Source organism: Leuciscus leuciscus, assembly GCF_965113295.1.
Source record: "Leuciscus leuciscus genome assembly, chromosome: 9".
Taxonomy (NCBI): domain Eukaryota; kingdom Metazoa; phylum Chordata; class Actinopteri; order Cypriniformes; family Leuciscidae; genus Leuciscus; species Leuciscus leuciscus.
In genome coordinates this window covers 1,001,489-1,024,463 of record NC_138733.1, presented here as the reverse complement: position 1 = coordinate 1,024,463, position 22,975 = coordinate 1,001,489, and the positions used below count along the sequence as shown (strand labels likewise).

Here is a 22,975-nt window from a genome sequence, read left to right as displayed (position 1 = left end):
AACTGCAGCTCTTCAATGAGGAGGTCTTGAAAGCAGAAGCTGAAGACTCAGAGCTCACCAAGACCATCAAGGCTACTGTCATCAGCTCTCTGAATGAGGAATATGACCATGCTGCCACTGATGACCTTCTGAACATACAGTAGCATCCCTTGTTGATCCTCGTTTCAAGAAGCGCTCCATCAAAGATGACGAGGTTGAGGCTGTGAAACCCAGAGCCGTGGCTCAGATGCTGGATGAATGTCAGAGCACATCACAAGCTCCTCCTGCATTCCCATCATCCACTGCAACGTCATCAATGAAAGGCAACGATTATGATATAACTTAAATAAATATTGTAATTTACTTTAGAAAAGAAAAGTATATTATAGTTAATCATATTATAATTAATAAGGATTATGTCTGTAAAGAATTAACTACTGTACAATATAACATTTGACAGATATATGAGCTTTTCAGCTCCTCGTTCAGCTCTGAAATCAGCATGAAAATGAATATAAATGTGTAAATGTGATGTATGTGGTCCCGCACATAAAGCACAGCTGCCATCAAATAACAACATGCCTGATGTTCAGTCAGCATATGTGTGAGTGTTTGGTGTGAGACATCATTCATGTCTGGAGACCTTCTTCACGTTTAACAGCAACTATTTCAGAATGTGTGATTCTTCAAACTCTGAGGCTTTACCTGCACGACTGCACTGAAGAAACGCGTGTTGCCCAGATTACTGAGAGCCCTGACAGACACGACACCAGCGCTTCATGTGGAGCTGATTTCAGGCTTTTGGGATGTTGTCCTGTTTTTATGTCTTTCTTTCAACCTTTCCGCTTCTCTTTCGCTTTGTCCACCGTCTCTTCAGGATTCTCCATGATTCTCTCTTTCTTCCTCGCTTCTTATTCTCTGATAGTTATCATTGCAATATGTTACAAGACAATGTTTTTATTTTCAAACATTAGGTCATAGATCCTAAATAATGTGCCTTAATATTGTTATGATAAAGTCACTAACAAAAACATTTCAATTCAGACTCTCTCAGGGGAATCTTGTCCCGCATCAAGTATTCCCAAAAAAAAATGTGTTTAAAAAAAAAAGAAGCACAACTGATCCAATCTTCTCAATCTTTATTATTAACAGTTATTCAACATGAATGTTTCTTTTGAACATGAACTGTTCCTCTGAACATGAACTGTTCTTCAGAACATGGGGTTCTCTTGTCTACTCCTTGCTGCCAGAGACCTGCCGGCGCTTCCTCTCACACAGCTGAGACACATTTGGCTTGAGGGAGGAAATAGTTGAATCTCTCAGTATGGCTTAAAGATGCTCATCAGTAAGTCTGGACCTGTACTTTGACTTATTGAAGTTCATGGTGGAGAAGAGCTTTTCACATAGATATCGACTGCTTAGTGACACTCTCGGCCGTTCACTGTGAGTTCCAGTGGCGTATGTTCTTATTGAAATCTCGTTTATCTTTTTGTTTGTTAAATGCAAGGGGACTAATGGACAAAGTAAAACGCTTTGTTTTTTAAGGGGCAGAATTCACATTTAGTTTTTCTACAAGAGGCTCACTCTACTGAAGAAGATGCTGATTTTTGGAAGATGCATTCGGGAGAGACGATTGTGTTTAGTCATGGCTCTAATTGATCAGCAGGTGTCGCCATAAGCCTTAACAATTGTGTTTAGTCATGGCTCTAATCGATCAGCAGGTGTCGCCATAAGCCTTAACAATTGTGTTTAGTCATGGCTCTAATGGATCAGCAGGTGTCGCCATAAGCCTTAACAATTGTGTTTAGTCATGGCTCTAATGGATCAGCAGGTGTCGCCATAAGCCTTAAACAATTGTGTTTAGTCATGGCTCTAATCGATCAGCAGGTGTCGCCATAAGCCTTAACAATTGTGTTTAGTCATGGATCAGCAGGTGTCGCCATAAGCCTTAAACAATTGTGTTTAGTCATGGCTCTAATCGATCAGCAGGAGTCGCCATAAGCCTTATCAATTGTGTTTAGTCATGGCTCTAATCGATCAGCAGGTGTCGCCATAAGCCTTATCAATTGTGTTTAGTCATGGCTCTAATCGATCAGCAGGTGTCACCATAAGCCTTAACCATTTGTGTTTAGTCATGGCTCTAATCGATCAGCAGGTGTCGCCATAAGCCTTATCAATTGTGTTTAGTCATGGCTCTAATTGATCAGCAGGTGTCGCCATAAGCCTTAACAATTGTGTTTAGTCATGGCTCTTATCAATCAGCAGGTGTCGCCATAAGCCTTAACAATTGTGTTTAGTCATGGCTCTAATCGATCAGCAGGTGTCGCCATAAGCCTTAAACAATTGTGTTTAGTCATGGCTCTAATTGATCAGCAGGTGTCGCCATAAGCCTTAACAATTGTGTTCAGTCATGGCTCTAATCGATCAGCAGGTGTCGCCATAAGCCTTAAACAATTGTGTTTAGTCATGGCTCTAATGGATCAGCAGGTGTCGCCATAAGCCTTATCAATTGTGTTTAGTCATGGCTCTAATCGATCAGCAGGTGTCGCCATAAGCCTTAACAATTGTGTTCAGTCATGGCTCTAATCGATCAGCAGGTGTCGCCATAAGCCTTAACAATTGTGTTTAGTCATGGCTCTAATCGATCAGCAGGAGTCGCCATAAGCCTTAAACAATTGTGTTCAGTCATGGCTCTAATCGATCAGCAGGAGTCGCCATAAGCCTTAAACAATTGTGTTCAGTCATGGCTCTAATCGATCAGCAGGTGTCGCCATAAGCCTTAACAATTGTGACTTTTCAGTCTGATGTTCAGGGTCATTGGCTTGCTGCTGTGGTTAATATTGAAGGTAATTTTCTTATTTTAGTTCATGTTTATGGCTATAATAGTAGTGGGCAAAACAGGATTTTATTTTCTATATTTTCTTTCCTGTATTGTACAGAGTATATGTATGTTTTGATTTGAGAACATGAATAAGAATTCTCTGCAGGATTCATGTGATTTTCAGGGACTGGTGCTGTTCTGTGGTTTATTTCCTCTCTCCAGTCAGAGTAGATCATGTGCCGAATCCAGAAAAACCTGTTAGACTACATACTCTTTTCTGAACACAAGTTCAGTTCAACTGAAGGTGTTTTTCAGACTGTGCCGTGAAGGAGAAGACATGATATATTAACGGAGAACAAACGTCAAGACAGTAAGTACTTTAATGAAATATTTCAGTGCACTGAGAGTGGGACACATGGATCATATTTGCTTTCAAGGTGAAGTGAATGAGTGAAGTTAAATATGACTTGGCTTATCAAATTATATATTTAACACAGACTTAACATCATTCTCTGTGAGAGTCTATCATTTGTTAACTGCACGTTTAATGTTGAGATTTTGAGAAAACGAAATATCTGCGATAAAATATGAATAAAAAATAATAATGGACATAAATTTAATAATACGGATATTATAAATCAATTTACACGTAGGCTACCTGTGTGAGTGTAATGCAGTGGATCTAAACAAAACTGAAGAATAAACAAAAGAACAAAACTATATGGTAAAAAGATGATCACAAAAAAAAACTTTAGCTTGCAAGGTTCTCTCAATAGAAAGTTCTTTCAAAGTTATCAGGTCTTTAATAATGTTAGCGTTAGCATTACAAAGCATTAGTAGCCTACACAAACAGCTTCTGACCTTTGAATCTGTGGAGAAAGTGAGAAACGGGATTCGTTTATCTTCGGAACACAAATTAAGATCTTTTTAAAGGTATTAAACTACTTTTTGCACTCTAGCGGTTAATAAACAAACTGCTGCGTCTTGCGGAAGAACATTGTAGCCGGATCTACTTCTCTCTGTTTAGCCCCTTCAGACCTGAATTATGTTTAAAGTGTCTGAAAAATATAAAAGTACATTTTCCCAGCTCATGAGGCTTCTATAAATGAGACCAAAAAATGTTTGGCTTTAATTGTAAATTTGTTTTGTCCATTTCAATGGACGTCAAGTCAAAACAGGTGTACTTCACAAAAATGTACCAACATAAAATTAAACAATAAACATAAAAATTGTTGGTATATACTTAAAGCATTTTCTCAAGGTCAAAAACTTTTCAACAGTATACCATTTCAACTTTAATTTTGAGGTTTTTGTTTTACAGATTGCACATTGTTTGTAACAAACTAAATATCTTAGAATCAATCAATATGGTCATGTTAGAGCCATTTTCTTTGTGCATCTTTCTTTTTTTTAGATCAAAAACATTTCAACTTTAATTGTACGGTTTTTGCTTTATAGATCGCACATTTGTTTATTCATAACAAAATAAACCTAGGAATCAATCAATGCACGGTTGCCAGCAAGTTATTGTATTTCGATTTCCAGTAACTGTAATGTAATTCACTTTACAGTACACAAGATCAGTACTGTAAATTACCAAATAGTACTTTACTGTATTTTTACTGTATTTCGTAATTTGGCCTGCTTTTTCTGTAATTAATTATATGGTATTGTACTGTAATATCTATATTGATACATTACTGCTACATATTATTATAATTTTCAAAATAATTACTAATGATGATAATAAATTATTATAATAATATAATATGTAGTTATAAGGAAAATATAGGCTATAGTAGGAAATAATACTATGGAAGTCAACGGCTACTGTCAACTGTCTAGTTACCGACATTCTTTAAAATATCTTCTTTTGTGTTCAGCAGAATAAAGAAACTCATACATATTTGGAACAACATGAGGATGAGTAAGTGAGGACAAATATATTTTCGGGTGTACTATACCTATAAAGGGATATTTCACCCAAAAAATGTTAATTGGCCCATGATTTACTCATCCTCAAGTCATCCTAGGTGTATATGACTTTCTTCTTTCAGACGAATACAATCGGAGTTATATTAAAAAATGTCCTGGCTTCCAAGCTTTATAATGGCAGTGAATGGTTGTTTCTGTTTTGAAAGTCCATAAAAGTGCATCCATCCATGATAAAAGTGCTCCATGCGGCTCTGGGGTGTAAATAAAGGCCTTCTGAAGCGAAGCGTTGCGTTTGTGTAAGAAAAATATTAATATTCAAGTTACGCTTTAGATTTAAGTCAAATCCGTATGTTCGTTTGGCCGGAAGCTAGTCATTTTACTTTATAAAGTTTTAAATACGGATATTTTTCTTACATCTCCATCTTCCTCATCACTCCACATAAAGTCAACATCTGAGATATTTCCATCAGCTATATGTTTGCACTTCAAGAACTATATATTCTGCATATGAAAAAGTTTCAAAAATGTATCGGTACTGTGATATATATTTTTTATATAAGAAATTTCAATCAGCATTACTGGACTTCAGTTACTGGAATGTGATTTCAGTAACAGGCTTTTGAACCCACTGTACATTCTAATGGACAGACACATTTGAAAAAATCCTGATTTAAAACTTGCAATTCTACAATCGATTTTTAACTTTAATTAATAAGTTCAATCTTTCTATTTTACATACAAACTATGAAATACTGGCAAACATATAATTTTTTTTAAATAAAACCATAGAAAATGTTGCTTGCTTCTGTGTTTGGAGTGAAGTGCTGCCATGCTTCTCTTCAATGTAGTGGTTTTTTTTTTAATTACTACATGCAGAACTTTACTGCCATTTGATTGGAAGACAAACGTCCAATCTCATGGACTGCAGGCTTTAAACTAGGTGAAATGCTCCAGAAAAAAAAGGGGGCTGACATGTGATGTCCATTGTAATTGACACAGGGTCCGAAAGGCAGGTACTGTGCTACTATGCTGCGGTTTAAAATAGTCTGAACATAAACACGTATTATAGGTGTACCGTAGTGATTCAGGAAAAGACAAAAACACAGGTTGGAAGATGGATTCATGATGTACACGCTCATTGTATACATTTTATGAATTTTTAACAAAAAAGTTACATGTTAGGTGTACCTCCATTAACAGTCTACTCAACTAAAGTGAAAGTAAGTTAGAGTTCACCTGTCGTCATTTTAAGCAGGTAAAATACCAATACGATATGGAAAAACAGAGCATCAAAGTGTAATAGAAACGTTTACGCAGGAATTTCCGTTTATCTTTTTGATGTTAAAGCTGGAGGATTTGAGATCCTGTATCTTGTAAAAGTTTGATCAAGGTGAGTGTTCATGTGTGTGACTTCCTCATATTAATATGAATCTCTGGAGGACATTTTAAGTAATTGTTTTATATGAAATCTTTAATAAAGGGTTTCTTTCACTTCAATGTTTCTTTTGTGTTTCATGATGTCTGTAATTCCTCAGGAGCAGCATATGTGTAAACATGAGCTCGAGTTAACGTAGTCACATGATCCTTTTTCTCCCACACTCCAGATATGTTCAGCTAAATTATTAATGTTGTTTTATTTAATCATATAATTTAGTGTGTGAATGTTTCTTCATTCAGAGTCAGTGGAGGAGATCAAACTCATCAGATTCTCCTGTATCTTCATCATGGCTGATTCACAAGGATCCAGAGATGGAGATTTTCCTCCAGGATGCAGGTACTTTCACTGTTAAATATTGTGTTACATCACCCCTGTTTTAAAAAGAGCTGTTTTGGAGTGTACCACCTTAAATGTTAATGAGCTGCATATCCCCGCCCTGCTGCTGGACCCAGATGATGAAGAGACACGAATGAGAATGGACTAAACGTCTCGGAATGGTTATTTGATACATTTATGTACTTACAAAGTTTTAATCGCGTCCCCTTTGCAATTATGGATGTGCAACACACACACACACACACACACACACACACACGAACTGTGATAACGTTCGCGCAATTTTTTGAAACTACACACACACACACACACACACACACACACACACACAAATACTGTGATAACGTTTGCTAAGTACAAACGATTTATTAATTTGTTTCTTAAGGGGAGGGAGATAGACGTTTATATACTGTCTATGGAGATAGAGCAGACCTTAATTTACATTTGTAATTGCTGCAAAAATGATAGCCTACGTGACATAAAACTGTCTGACGTTGTTTGTTGAGACATCTATATGACGACGACAATAAATAGCTTTAGACGCATTTGTTGTTGAACTGGCTGACATCGATTGAAATGACTATTTGCTCAAAAATCATAAAATACACTTACTTCTGGAGGTGACGTTGAATCGCGAACTGTAGGCAATGATCCACACTTGATTAACTTTGACCCTCGTTCACTAAACAGTCAGTCAGAAAATGAAGGAAGTTTAAGTGGCGCCGTTTCTTCATAAATAAAATCCATCCGCTGCGTTTTCAGTGGCTCTGATGTCAGTGAAGACTACTATGTCCATTCTTAAATTCCACAACAGAACACCTAAGTTACACTTCTTATGAGACATTACACACCGGCTGTCGTTGAAACAATGGAGGATGCAGATCACCGAGGGCGGGGTCTATGCCAAAACCAGACTGTCAATCAAACCGCGTCGGTGGGGCTTAGCACATTTCTACGTCACAGTGAGGGAAATCTAGAACAGGGCGTTCTGAGACAGTGCTTGTGATTTATTGAGATAGTAAAAAAACTACTGGGTGGATTTTTATCATTCTAGGGTGGTTTTGCTCACACACTGCCAACACACATTTATGTTCAAACACCATGTAAAAGTGAATTTTGCATAATAGGTGCCCTTTAAAACTAACATGAATTATTTTTTTAATGAACTATGAATGTTTATATTAATATGGATCCACGCATAAAGAATGAACACAGTAATCTAAAGAATTAAACTGAATCTGTTCTCTGTTCCAGTTCAGTCCAGCAGAAGAGCTCAAACCCAGAGTCCAGCTGTGTGTCTATGAAGAGTAACTGCTCTATGGATTTGCCAATGAAGTTTAAGAGTGGAGACACACGGCTTAATCACAGGTATATCATTTCTATGTTATGCTTATAGTATTTTATATTTTATGAAATAATTATTATACAGAAACCATTATTTTATATGAAAAAGTTAATAATTGTATTTTATTGACAAAATATTTTAGTTTGACTTGTATACTTTTTTGATTAGATCAGATTACATTTTAATCTGTCATATGGTCATGTTAAGATGTGCCTCGCCTATGGGGCATGTTGTCACATTCCACTTCCATTCTTTCAGGGTAAATAAAGAAAAAAGTATACACTGAATTAATGAAACAAAACCAGAGAATTGTAGGCCTACTAGACATGTGAAATTAATGGGGAAAAGTAAATAATCTGAACCCCAAGTGGATTTACACAAACTGAAAAAATTTTAAGTGTTAGGTTGTGCCCCACTCTCCCCCATCATTTCTATAAAAGTTATAGTTAAAAGCAACATTTATCAGTCAGTCAGTCTGTCTGTTACTATCAATGACATAAGTAAATGTAAACTGAGATTTTTTTCCACCTTTATATAATGTAGTAGGTGTAAAATTAAGCAGATTATTCAAACTGCTGGTTCAGAAAGTTTGTTTGGTTTTTTGAAAGCTACACAGTGCTGTTTCACACCAAGACAAAACATTTGCAAAACACACTGAGTTACAGACGTTAAAGCAAATGTGTTACAACACTCCCTGGTCTTTCCTAAGTCAGAAGATTCCAGTAAAAGTGCACAACATTTATAAGTCTGTTTGCTTTTTATTTTACTTAGTTCGAAAACCAGTTCAGTCCAGCAGAAGAGCTCAAACCCAGAGTCCAGCTGTGTGTCTATGAAGAGTAACTGCTCTATGGGTCCGCCAGAAGAGTTTAAGAGTGGAGACAAACGGCCTGATCTCAGGTATAATTTCTATGTTGTTCTTGTAGTATTTGATATTTTATTAAATTATTATTAATATACAGCAGTTTAATGATCTGGATTTAAACCAAATAATAAAACATGTAAGTTTCATTCTATTAATAATTATCATTGTGCTCTTGTGTAAAGCTATATGTATTGTATTGTTAATACATTCACACACTGTAAAAGCTGTTGGTCTGTTACTCAGTTAATGACACAATTACATCAATATCAGTGTGTCTGATTCTTTACCCTCTTCATTCTGATTTAAAGCAGAACTCGGCAACTCTAGCGAACTCTAGTCACTTCTTCGCTGATTTTCCCTTTTGTTGTCGCATGTTTTCCCCACGAGCTCCCTCTACAGCTGTGGGGCGTATATATTTCACCACATGGTTGTAAAAAAACTCACTTACGGCGGCCTCCTCCCCCTCTCTACCGCTGCTCATGTGCGTTTGTTATGATCGGAGCAAGCCAACTGTATCGTGTGGAGCTATGTCTACCGAGGTGGGTAATCTGGTAATACATCATACATGCGTGTGTGTTTATGTCGAATTGCCGTAAAGCAGTTCGTGTTTCGCGCTCGTTCTCGTTCTCGCTTCTCACGAGACTTCCAATTTCTATCTTGCCGGGACGGTAGTCCCCAAGTTGCAAGGTTGGTTTTCCACCTGGGAACGGTGGGGGGAGCGGGGAAAGTCACCAATATCACCAGAACAGGTTGTTTAACCATCCAAATGATTTCTAGACAGTTTTATTAAGTTAAAAAAGTTACCAAGTTCTGCTTTAAGGTCAAATCTTCAATCCAGACCAGTTAAAAACAAAACTGTGTACAAGCCTGTGATTCAACCACAAGACTTTAATGAAAGCATGTATCCTGGTTTCAGGTAAAATGCAGGACTTTTGTTGTTGTTGTTTAATTTTAGGTGCTGTAATTCAAATCACACATCACTTAAACAAATGATTAATGATTGAAACATTTCAGAAACTTAATGATGCTCTGTATCCCATAAATAGTTTTGTAATTTATGGCAATTTACTTCTCTAACTTGTGTAATAATGTGGTATTTTAATCTTACAGCCATGACTCTAAACCTGCTGAAGTCCTCAACACATTGAGATCAAATCTGAGACAAAAGTTTGAGTGTTTGTCTGAGGGACTATCAAAGCAGGGAAACCCAACACTCCTGAATGAGATCTACACAGAGCTCTACATCACAGAGAGTGAAAGTGGAGAGATCAATAATGAGCATGAGGTGAGACAGATTGAGACACAGTCCAGGAGAGCAGAAACAGAGGACACACCGATCAAATGCAGTGACATCTTTAGACCTTTACCTGGACAAGACAAACCCATCAGAACTGTGCTGACAAAGGGAGTCGCTGGCATTGGAAAAACAGTCTCTGTGCAGAAGTTCATCCTGGACTGGGCTGAAGGGAAAGAGAATCAGGACGTCCAGCTCATATTTCCACTTGCTTTCAGAGAGCTCAACTTGATGAAGGACAAAACACTCAGTCTTTCAGATCTTCTTCATGTCTTTTTCCCTGAAACCAAAGAAATAGACATATCCAGTGATGAGTATAAAGTGTTGTTCATCTTTGATGGTCTGGATGAGTGTCGTCTGTCTCTGGATTTTCAGAGCGATGTGAGGTTGTGTGATGTGACTGAATCAGCCTCAGTGGACGAGCTGCTGACGAACCTCATTGTGGGGAATCTGCTTCCCTCTGCTCTCATCTGGATCACCTCCAGACCAGGAGCAGCGGATCTCGTCCCCTCTGAGTGTGTCCATCGAGTGACAGAGGTACGAGGCTTCAGTGACACACAGAAGGAGGAATACTTCAGGAAGAGAATCAGTGATCAGAGTCTGGCCGACAGGATCATCTCACACCTGAAGTCATCAAGGAGCCTCTTTATTATGTGCCACATCCCAGTGTTCTGCTGGATCTCAGCCACTGTTCTAGAGAAGATGTTGAGTGAAGCAGAGAGAGGAGAGATTCCCAAGACTCTCACTCAAATGTACACACACTTCCTGCTCATTCAGACCAACATCAAACATGAGAAGGACTATGAGAAGAAAGTGAAAGATGAAGACATGATTGTCAAACTGGGGAAACTGGCTTATCGGCAGCTTGTGAAAGGCAACCTGATCTTCTATGAGGAAGACCTGAGAGAGTGTGGCATTGATGTGGCAGAAGCATCAGTTTACTCAGGATTGTGCACTCAGATCTTCAGAGAGGAGTTGGGCTTGTATCAGGGGAAAGTCTTCTGCTTTGTTCATCTGAGCATTCAGGAACATCTAGCAGCTCTATATGTGCATCTCTCCTTTATCAACAATAACATCAATGTGTTTGACCAGATTACCAAACCAACTAATGGAGACAAAGTTTCACTATCTGATCTCCATCAGAGAGCTGTGGATGAGGCTTTAGACAGTAAAAATGGGCATCTGGACCTTTTCCTTTGTTTCCTTCTGGGTCTGTCAGTGAAGTCTAATCAGAGTCTCTTACAAGAACTAAAGATACGGACAGCATACAGCTCTCACAACAATGAGAAAACAGTTGACTATATTAAAGAAAAGATCAGTGAGAATCCCTCTCCAGATAAATACATCAACCTGTTCCACTGTCTGAATGAACTGGATGATCTTTCACTAGTGAACAAAGCTGAACCTCATATGAGCCGTGGAGGATTACGTGATGTTAAATTCTCCTCATCTCAGTGGTCAGCTTTAGTGTTTGTATTGTTGTCCTCAGAGGAGACACCGCAGATGTTTAACCTGAACAGATTAATTGGAGACAGAAATGATCGGTAAGTGATACTGAGTGCAATCATTACAGTTTAAAACATTATGAACAAAGAGAAACGTCTCTGTTACGTACGTAACCTTCATTCCCTGAAGGATGAGGATTACTTTTATAAATATCATGTGGAGGTTACACATATGGACTGGGTGTTTCTGGTGTCATGGCCAGCTCGCTCTCGACCGTAACATAAAATAGGAGCACTTGTTCAGATTGATTGACTTGCAAGTTTCTTTATTCAAGTGTCAAAATGATACAATGCAAAATAATCTAACATAATGTCTAGGGTTTAAATAAAGGGGAAAAAATAATAATCCAAATGGTGAGGAAATGTTGATACAGCAAAAGCAAAGGTTCAAGCAACGCGAGCCCGACCGTTTCAGCGTTCCAGGGTTCCACGCGAGCCCGACCGTTTCAGCGGCGCGTTTCAGCATAGCTGACATTTCTGGATGGTAGCGCAGCCGAGTCATCATCTCCAGAGTCCAGCTCCCCATCCGATGCAGCGATCAACATCCTGTCCTCAGGAGGAGCCCCGAACAAAACGACTGGTCGGTCCACTACAGAGGGACCAGCACGTTCAGTAGGGAGCTCCACCGACTGCGGTGTTACAGAGGATTGAGGGAGCCCAGGAGAACTGTTTACCGGGTGGGGAAGCCCTCACTGTAATCCTCAGATCTCCCATCCCACACGGCGCATCAGGTCTCTTCTGGGATTGGCCTGAAGGGGTGCTAGAATGGGGCAGGGGAATGGGGACTCCACCTTCACGAATGAAGGCGAGTCTCCATCTCAACACAGAGATAGTGTCAACACAAAAGCTGCTTCAGCGTGCTGTCTGTCCAAACACGTGACGCATCTATTGTGACCGTCAGCTGGGAACGGCCGCATTCAGAAACGCACGGGTGGAATGGCATCTTGAAAAAGACACAGACACTCCCGTGTTGTTCAGGAAATGATACTCTCAACCAGTGCCGGAGCACACAGGGGAATGACCGCGCAAACATTAACGGTCCCATTGCATGGATTATTTTATTATTTTAGAATGTTTCCTGGGGTGCCCTTATAATGTTAGTATGTTTTTTAGATAAAAATTTGTTATAATTTAGAAATAAAAGGCATTTTTCCTAGCCTGATTTTAGCCTCTGATTTGAACGCTCTGTTTGAAGGGGCGTGTCTGCTGTGAGACTTCAGTGTAAACGCCCACTGCTGTGATTGGCTGCTGTGAGACTTCAGTGTAAGCCTGTTGATCACGTGAATGAAGATCTTATCATTGCAACACAGTTTCTGCACTCTCAATAATGATTTCACCAAAGCAATCATGATGTACGTACAGTAAGAGCTTCGTTGTGCAGTGTAACTGCATCATTGATTTCATAACGAGTTTTGGCAAGTGTCCAGATAAACTCGCACTGTGTGATTGACAGCTTGGGCGACTGGAAAGGGATTGTTCTTTGATCGCTATCTGTATATTAATCACAGTTTAAGTAAGATTACTTTCATCCTACTAAGAGAAACGATGTGAAGTTGATCGTTTAATCACTGGCTTGATTTACTGATGCATAAACAGTATTGAACGACTTTGAGAGAAAGATTATCTGTCTGAACTTGAACAATTACACATCAGAAATTCACATAACCCACTGGTTCTTCAGAGGCTCGGATGAAGGAACTAAAAAAATACCTTTGTGTTAATTTGTACATCCAAACACTGAGCAACTGCCATGCTTCGCTCGTTTGCAAGCCAGGATGTCTCTCGAGGAAAAATGATTCGGACGATGATTCGGCTGCGCAGTTCTGCTTGGCCTTGAACATGGGCTGGCATATGCACATTTTTGGAGGCGTACATATTAATGATCCCGACTGTTGCGTCACAGTCTATGTTATGTGGAGATTCGCCTATTTTTCAGGGGTGTTTTTCAAAAACAAGATTTAAATAAGGAGGAGAAAACGATGGTGTTTGAGACTCACTGTAAGTCATGTCAATGTACTGAACTCTTGTTATTTAACTATGCCAAGATAAATTCAATTTCAAATTCTAGGGCACCTTTAACAGGAGATGGTGCAGCCTGTACAAGTGAAGCACTCACCCTCTTCGCCCTCTAACCAACCGTCAGAACAAACAAACACAAAGAATGCTGTTAAAACAGCAATTGAGAGCTCAGAAGGCTCGCGATCACCGCTGCACTCGCGCTGTAAACACACCAGACTTCCAGAAGAAGCACCGACACACTCGCTCATTGAAAACACTCCAACACTCTTCAGAGACATCGACATCCGATCGGCTCCGAATCGAAAGACAAGTGGTGCTTGCATCCTTTTCTGTGTTTATACCCGAGCTGAGGGGTGGAGCGTGAGATGCAGATCTCACACGCCAATGTGCATTGATTCGTTTTTTCAATACTTGAATATGACAGGAACCCTAAGCATGATCCCAATCAGTATGGTTCGTCCGACTACGTCGAACGTGACCGAACTAAAAGGGAACTAAGAGATCAGAGGTGTTTAAATCACGGGGCACAGATTGATTTCTGGGATATTGTAGATAATTTGCTGGTGTTTCTCAAACCGTGGCTGTGTCCTAGTAAGGCTGCATATCTCGACTGCCATGTCATCAAGTGACTCTGAAGGCCGTCTCAGTTTGAAGGATCTTTTTAAGATAGACTTCATTTTGTGTCTTTAATTCAGCTTAGTATCAAGTATCAAGTTTATCCTTCGTGTCCTTCAATCTCCCACAATCCTTTGCACACATTCCAATTCATGTAAAAGAACTGATGGAAAACGAGTCGGCACTGAGTTTATCTGAGTTCATTATGAAATGTAAGACACAAATGAGGTTTTCGGAGATGAAGGCATACATGTTATCTTTTGTTTCTGTGTATATTAATCACTTAACACTAAACTGAATATAATGTAATCCATTGGGAGACACATACAGCTGTCATTCACTGTACTGCATTAATGAAGCCAGTTAATATAAAGATTTTTAATACAAAGTATTTTTCCAAAAATTAAGTTTTAATAGTATTTTTGTGCCGTGATAGTGGGGCGGGAACATGTGTGACGTAGCCATTCACACTTACTAGAGCATCTCATTCTAGTGTTTAATGCCGAGGACTGCTGGGTGCAGTTCTCCGCCGTATTGCCGACCAGCCCAACCTGGGATATTGGGGAGACCAGGAACCAAACCTTGTCCGCATCCGCCATACAACCAGGCTGAGCCAACGATGGCGCTCCTGGACCACTAACATGGACATCGCCAGACACTCGTGCCCCAGAGGGTGAGGTCGGATGCGGTGCAGAGCTCACCTATGAACGCACGGTCTGGGCTACCCTCGTGCATGTCCATGAGTGCCCTGGCCTGATAGACCTGTAGCAGCGCCATGGCACGCAAGAGGAGGCGGCTTGCCCACAGGCCTTGTAAGCTCTGCCCGTCAGAACAGGCGAGAACTCACCGGCTTTAGGGGGAGACGAGGGGCCCGTCCAAAAAGCAGCAGCCGCCGGACACAGGTGCATTTGTGTCGCGCCAGACCGCTTTATTGGAGGGATAGACTCGCAGCCCTTCACCGCTCCTCCGTCAAGGGTAGCGAGGGGGGAAAAGCTTATTCAGGTAGTTTATGGCAGAGAAAGGTGCCGTCTACAACTTGGTAAGCCCTCCATGCACTTCGAGAAGGAAAGGCACTGGGGCGGCAACCTGAGAACCAGCGCGGCCCGTCCCGAGATACCAATCATCCAACCAAGACTGTTCGGGACACGGTGGAGGATTCCACTCGAGCCCGACAGCCTCAGTGGCCCGATTCAGCATAGCTGACGTTTCTGGATCTGGCTCGGGCAACATTACACTCCCAGAGGGAGATAACGCAGCCGAGTCATCATTTCCAGAGGTCAGCTCACCTGTCCCCTTGAGAGGCCCCAATTGAAACGGCTGGTCGGTCCATTACAGAGGGACCAGCGCGCTCAACGGGGGTCTCCATCGGCTGCGATGTGATAGAGGAGTGAGGAGCCCACAGGGATTGGTAACCGGGCGGGGAAGCCTCACTATGATCCTCTGATCACCCATCCCACACGGCAACGTAGCGGGGCGTTGTAATGGGGACTCCACCTTCACGCATGAAGGCAAGTCTCGATCTCAACACCACGATAGTCATATCCTCGCAATGAGAACACAAACTATCCACAAAAGCTGCTTCAGCGTGCTGCATATATACACGTACATTATACATGTACATTCTACAAACATGTGATACAACCATTGTGACCGTCCATTTGGGGGGACAGGGAACGATCGCATCCAGAAGTGCACGGGTGGAATAGCATCTTGAAAAAGACGCAAACGCACCCGTGTTGCTCTTTCAGGAAATGGGACCCATCATCAGTGCAGGAGCACACAGGGGAATGACCGCGGCAACACTGAACAGTGAACTTAAACAGTGAAGCACAAATTTTTCCGCCCTCTAACCAGCCATCGACAAAAACAGAAATTTGATGCTGTTAAAACAGCAGTTGAGAGCTCAAAAGCTCACGACCACCGCTGCACTGCACTGTAGAAATCACCAGCACTGGGAGAGCCTTTTCCAGAAGAACATCGACGCAATCGCTCGTTGTATACAACAGTACTCTTCAGAGACATCAAAAACGATCGGCTCCGAAGCAAAAAGCAACTAGTGCGTGCATCCACTTCCATATTTATACCCGTGCCACGGGTGTGGAGTGTGTGATGCGAATCACGCACATCAATTTGCATTGGCTCGTTCAATAATACTCGAAGAAGACAGGCTCCCTAGCGTGATCCCATTCAGTCGACATCGACTACGTCTGACGTTCTCGACTGAAAGGGAACTGACGTGCTGTGAGGATAAAAGATTAGATTAGCTTACTTCTCACTTCAAAGACAACTTGTTTAACACGTAATACTTTTTGATTCATGAAAGTACGCATTTTTTTCACTATGGGCCACAAGAGAAATATTAAGAAAATAAATTAGATTAATGTCTCATCATAATTTTTCTTTATCACCAGTTGTTTGCAAAATGATGGACAATGATTCACATTTAGTGGGCGTCATTTCCCGTGACAAAACTAAACTAACTAAATAAACAAGGAACAAGCTAAAAAACATGTGTGTTTAAAATTTATGCGAATAATTTGCTGATGCAGGTACAAATTTACTTTTTTTTCTTGCCCCACCCTCCCACCCCAACTCAGGAGTTAAATGTGACCATGGTGATAACCGTCGCAATGGACAGACAGGACAAAAAAATCTGATACGTCAAAATAGTGTTGTAGTGTAAATGCAGACTAATAGACCTCTCACAGAAACATTGACAAGAAAAAGAAAAAATCTAATCTGTGTTGGCTGAATACGAGGCTTCTACAGTTATAGATACTAAAACAACTTTTTCACATGTCCTTTATAAAGCAGTGTTTAATTAAACAAATATTTGAGGGTATTGAAATATTTGAAGGTATAATGTATTATTTACTTATGATATGAATTATGAATTTTTTATTTTTTATTTTCAATTAGTGTCACACAAAACACTGGAGATGAAGTTCTTCAGAAGCTGCTGCCTGTGTTTACAGCAACTAGATCAGCTCTGTAAGTAACACTGAGAACAAGCATCACTGTTAAAACATTATAACATTTCTTACTTAAACATTAAAAATGAATGGTTTAACTAAAATATGAGTCGCACTTCAGCTTTTAAACCCTCCACCTATCTGACCTGATTTGTGATCTACTTAACCGGTTTTTATGATATTTGTGTGAGAAATTGATTTTCAAATATAAACATTTATAATGTATGTATATAACATTTATATTTAGACTTTTTTTATATTAATTTTAAATTAAATTTAAATGTTATTACATTTATATTTAGGGAAAAAACAGGTGTATTCAATGTATTTAATTTGATCAGTTTTATATAATCTTTCTCCCTCACATAGAGACCTAGGGCCCTATCTTGCACCCAGCGCAAGTGACTTTGTACACCGATGCATGTATCATTCCTATTTTGCACCCGCGCAAAGCGGACTTTTCCCTCCACAGAAGCACGTCGGTTAACTAAGAAATACACTTGCGCTCCCGGGGGCGGTTCAGCGCAAAGAGGAGGCGTGTTCCGGCGCAAACGGTCCTTCTTGCTATTTTGCAGGTTTAGAAAACAATTGCGCCACTAACCAGGAAAAAATAGTTTAAAGTCAGTGGCGCGTTGCGCATGTTATTCATATGCTATTTTAAGGGCGCATGCTTGGCCATAATCAATGTAGCGTGTGCACAACGCGCACTTTGATTCTCTCATCTACACAGAAGCAGCAGTTTTCATTTTTGCAAATCATACATTATTACGATAGATAGATAGATAGATAGATAGATAGATAGATAGATAGATAGATAGATAGATAAACAATTTATTATAAAAGCATACATCTAGCTTACACATTTACCCAAATTAACCGAAGTTAATTTGGGTGGGTTTCTCCATTTCAATGTAACTTCTCTCTTTTACGGCCGTGACGAGAGCGTTGCTCTCCTTGGCTGTGATCGCTGCTGGCGCGCGCCTGGCAAATCCGCCATTATAATATCAATCCGCTATGGAAAAAGCGCATCTGCTCTTAAAGGGAATGTGAGATGACGCTCTGATTGGTTTATTTCACGTTACGCCCAAACCACACCTATGAATAATGAAGCTACTTCAGACCAACCCATTTTAGATTTGCGCCTGGCGCAAGAGTCATTTATCCCGCCGGGAAAATAGCAACAGCGCCGAGACCCGCCCACAAAGTTACTTGCGCTTTGCGCTTTGACACTTGCGTTTCAGATCGTTAAAATAGGGCCCATAATCTCTTAAAATAACAGTTAAACTTACTGATATAGTGAATTCATTGTTTTAAAAAAGAGATATTACACCAATTAGAAACACAATTAGAAAAAACAAAGATTTCTGTTTTGATCAGAGAGAGTGAAGAGTGTGTCATTCTTCTCTACAGGTTGTGGGATTGTGGTGTCACAGATGAAGGTTGTGCTGCTCTGGCTTTAGCTCTGAGATCAAACCCCTCACACCTGAGACAACTGGATCTGTCATATAATAAACTAGGAGACTCAGGAGTGAAGCTGTTTTCTGCTATACTGGAGAATCCTCACTGTAAACTGGAGATACTGGGGTAAGATCATAAATGACTCTCACATGAATATGTCACTGTGAATTCATAAAGTATAATAAAAATATATTTAAGTTCAGGGAAATAACTATTATTACATGAATTACAAGCAAAGCTATTGAAACACCATGATCAAATTCATCAAATTAATTTCATGTCTGTTCATATGATGTAAGAAAATTAATATTTTTCTGTGTGAAGCGTTTGCTCTATTTCTCCTGCTGCTGTGAGTTCATGTGTTTGATCTGTAAATGATTGAACACATGAGCTGCTCCTCATTAAGGTGATACTGCAGTACTGATAGTCACACTGAAAAACGTCTCAGTTACGTATGGTAACCCTTGTTCCCTGAAGGCCGTACATCGTGACCGACGAATAGGAATCTCGCTAGAGAGGCCAATCTACTTCGAGTGAAACTAAACGAGCCAATGCACATTGGCGTGCAATCATTTGCAACAGCTGCTCTGCCATGTAGGCGGGTTTATAACGAGCAGCAGGTGCGATTGCACTTCAGTTTTTTGCTGAGGAGCCGAGCCGAGCCGATGAGCTGGCTGCCCCGGCGGGTCACAGCAGATGTGGCGACGGGACGTACGTCTCCGTTCCCTCCTTCACGTTCCCTATCAGTCGGTCACTCTCGACGTACATTGTTACCGACAAATAGGAATCCCTACCAAAGCGCCACAGCTGCTGACCCCATCCAGCGCCCTGTGCGAGCCTCTTGCCCCTTCTTGCCTGGAAGGACAATAGGAGAGGGCTTACACAGAGTGTATCTGTCACTGTTGTTCCGTGATAACTCATACAGTGAGAATATTGGATAACACTGGGAAGCGTGACCTTTCTTGTTAGGAAGGAGAACACTGTGGAACCCACATTCTTCCCAAAAGGAGTTATGTGGTGATATACATATGGACTAACCCGAAGGATGTACTGCATATGAAATACTGGGTGCCAGCGCCCAGGAGGATATAACGCCTCTCGTGGAGTGAGCATGCAACCTGAGCGGGCAGGGCACGCCTTGTGCTTGGTAAGCCAAGGCGATGGCATCCACTATGCAGTGGGCCATCCTCTGCTTGGAGACAGCCTTTTCCTTCTGCTGGCCTCCGTAACAGACAAAGAGCTGGTCTGAGGTCCTGAGACTTAGAGTTCTGTCCATGTACAAACGCAGAGCGCGAACGGAATAGAGCAAAGCCAGGGCTGGGTCTGCCTTATCCAGGGGCAGCACTTGCAGGTTCACTACCTGGTCCCTGAAGGGAGTGGTAGGAACCTTGGGCACATAGCCAGGCCGGGGTTTCAGTACAACATGGTTGTCACCCGGCCCCAACTCTAGGCACGATTCGTCGACCGAAAATGCCTGCAGGTCCCCTACCCTCTTGACAGAGGCAAGTGCAACCAGCAGCAATGTCTTCATGGAAAGAAGTTTTAAGTCTGCTGATTGCAAAGACTCAAAGGGAGCATCCTGAAGTGCTTGAAGCACCAGGGAAAGGTCCCAAGAGGGTATGGAGGGGGGTCGAGGAGGATTTAATCGTCTCACCCCCTAAGGAACCTGACAACCAGGTCATGCTTTCCTACTGTTTTGCCATCTATGTGGTCGTGATAAGCTGAAATAGCGGCAGCATGTACTTTGAGGGTGGGGGGAGACAGCCTTCGCTATAACCCTTGCTCCCCAAAGGAAAGCACGGACCCTATCGAACATCTTCGGGGGTCTTCTCGGCGAGAAGAACACCACTCGACGAACAGGTTCCACTTCAAGCCGTATGCACATCTCGTAGACGGCGCCTGTGCTGAAGTGATGGTGTTAAGTACCTCTGAGGGTAAGTCACCTAGAACCTCCGCGTCCCATCCAGGGACCACACATGGAGTTTCCAGAGGTCCGGACGCGGGTGCTATAGGGTGCCCCGTCTCTGAGTCAGAAGGTTCTTCCTCAGAGGAATGGGCCAGGGAGGGAATGTCACGAGGAGCATGAGTTCTGGGAACCAGGTCCGGGTGGGCCAATAGGGAGCCACCAGAAGGACCTGCTCCTCATTCTCCCTGACTTTGCACAGTGTCTGTGCCAGTAGGCTCACTGGGGGAAACGCATATCTGCGGAGGCCCCGGGGCCAGATGTGTGCCAGTGCGTCCGTGCCGAGTGTTCCCCCGGTCAAGGAGTAAAACAGCTGGCAGTGGGAGGTCACTCCTCCCCGAACTCTCTCCATATCAGCTGAACCGCCTGGGGGCGGAGTCGCCATTCTCCCAGGAGCACAGTTCGTGACAGCTCGTCGGCCACACGGTTGAGCACACAGGGGACATACATGGCTCAAAGCGACCTCAGATGCTTCTGACCCCAGAGGAGGAGATGGCGGGCGAGTAGCGACATGCAACGGGAACATAGACCACCTTGTCGGTTGATGTACGCAACGATTGCAGTGTTGTCCGTATGGACCAGCACGTCCCTGCCCTGTAGCGGCCTTTTTAAGTGGCACAGAGCGAGACGTACTGCTAGCAACTCGATGCAGTTGATGTGTCAATGCAGTTGGGGGCCCATCCACACCCCTGACACTGCATTCCCATTGTACGTGGCACCCCAGTAGGTGGCAGTGGCATCTGTGAACACCACAGCATGCCTGGACACCTGTTCCAACTCCTGCCCGCAGGAACGAGGGGTCTTACCACGGGCTGAAGGTCTGGCAGCATGCTGGTGTAATTGTCACCTGGTGAGTGCCGTGATGCCACATCCATCTCGGGACTCGGCCGAGAAGCCAGTGCTGAAGCGGTCTCATATGGAGCAGCCTGAGCGGAGTTACCGCTGCTGTTGCTGCTGCTGCCATATGCCTCAGGAGCCTCTGAAAATATTTCAGTGGGACCGCCTTCCTGCCTTTGAACGTGTTCAAGCAGTTCAGCACCGACTGAGCGCATTCCTCTGTGAGGCACGCTGTCTGTGCGACCGAATCCAACTCCATACCGAGAAAAGAGATCTTCTACACGGGGAAGAGTTTGCTCTTTTCCCAGTTGACTTGAAGATCCAACTGGATGAGGTGCCTGAGCATGAGGTCCCTGTGTTCGTATAACTGATCTCAAGAGTGTGCTAGTATGAGCCAGTCGTCGATATAGTTGAGGATGTGAACGCCCTGTTCTCTTATGGGAACAAGGGCCCCCTCTGTAACTTTCGATCTCCTCTCGCAAGACATGGGCATCGGCTGCTCTCACTGTAGTGGAGTGGATGGCCCGAAACTTGGGGGGGGGGACACCGGGTAAACTGAATCGCATAGCCGAGCCTGATGGTCCAAATGAGCCAGCGAGACGGACTGGGGAGCACTAACCAGGCTCACAGAGACCGTACAAGCGGGACCAGGGGGACCGTAGGCGTTCTCGCAGTGGGGCAGCGAGGTGGAACGCAGGGACGTGGCTCGGGAGGCTCTCTCTGGGAGGCGGCCCTTAGCGGGGTCTGAGTGTGCTGTGCAACACTTACCTGGTTCCACGGGGCAGGAGGCGCAGGAGGAGGCTTGGTTGCGTTCTCGAACTGCGATAGAGAGGCGGATGAGAGTGGTGAGGAGGTCTCTTCAGACCCAGGAATAGAGGAACTGCTTTTTTTTTGCGAATTTGGGTACCACTGTGACTGTGATTGAACAGAATTTTGACTCAAAAGATTTGTTTCCCGGCCCTCCACTGGGAAAGAGCAGCTCCACCCATCTCCAGGTCACCCATCTCAGGGGTGATTGTTTCACCGACCACTTAAACAGTGGCTGAGACAGGTGGTGTCTTCCTCCTGCGGTGAACACAGTAGAGCAGGCTGTACCAGAGTTTTTTGGGGAGTTTTTGCAGGGGATGGCACCCTTGGCGATGAGTAGACTGAAGGACGGCCCACGAGGCACTCTGGTGGTACGTCGGGGGAAGCGCTTCAGTCTGCTGCTGACTGCGGAGAACTGCTGGAGAAAGTGTGCTTTGACGACCTCTCGCACCTCTGCAAGGACAGCCAGGGGCGCTTCTGGACCACTAAGGTGGACATCGTCTAACTGAGGGCCTGCGCTGTGACTTGATCAAGTCGATCAACTTGATCAAGTCGACAAGCGCAGCTCAACTCCGGTTCAGAACTACCCTCGTGCAATAAGAGTGCCTTGGCCTCGCATGCAGGGTAGAGGTGGCCTGCCAGATGCACAGCCACCCCACCATCGAGGGTGGCGAGAGAGGTGAAAACTTTTATGCAGAATTTGGCACTTTTGGCATTGGGTAAGGGCGCTACAACAGAGAAAAGACAAGGGGACGGCGCACTTAGAGCACCAAGCGAGCGCTGGGTTGC

General features: G+C 42.6%; 1 protein-coding gene across 1 annotated transcript in view; it reads left to right on the top strand.

Annotated features, from left to right (window-relative positions):
- LOC309506195 (uncharacterized protein) overlaps positions 1–22,975 on the top strand; it is a 535,239-nt gene that overhangs the window by 335,359 nt on the left and 176,905 nt on the right. Inside the window, exons 20-21 of the mRNA XM_082179817.1 lie at positions 17,069–17,140; positions 18,532–18,705. Of these exons, the coding sequence (XP_082035943.1) occupies positions 17,069–17,140; positions 18,532–18,705 (246 nt within the window). The remainder of the gene's footprint in view (positions 1–17,068; positions 17,141–18,531; positions 18,706–22,975) is intronic.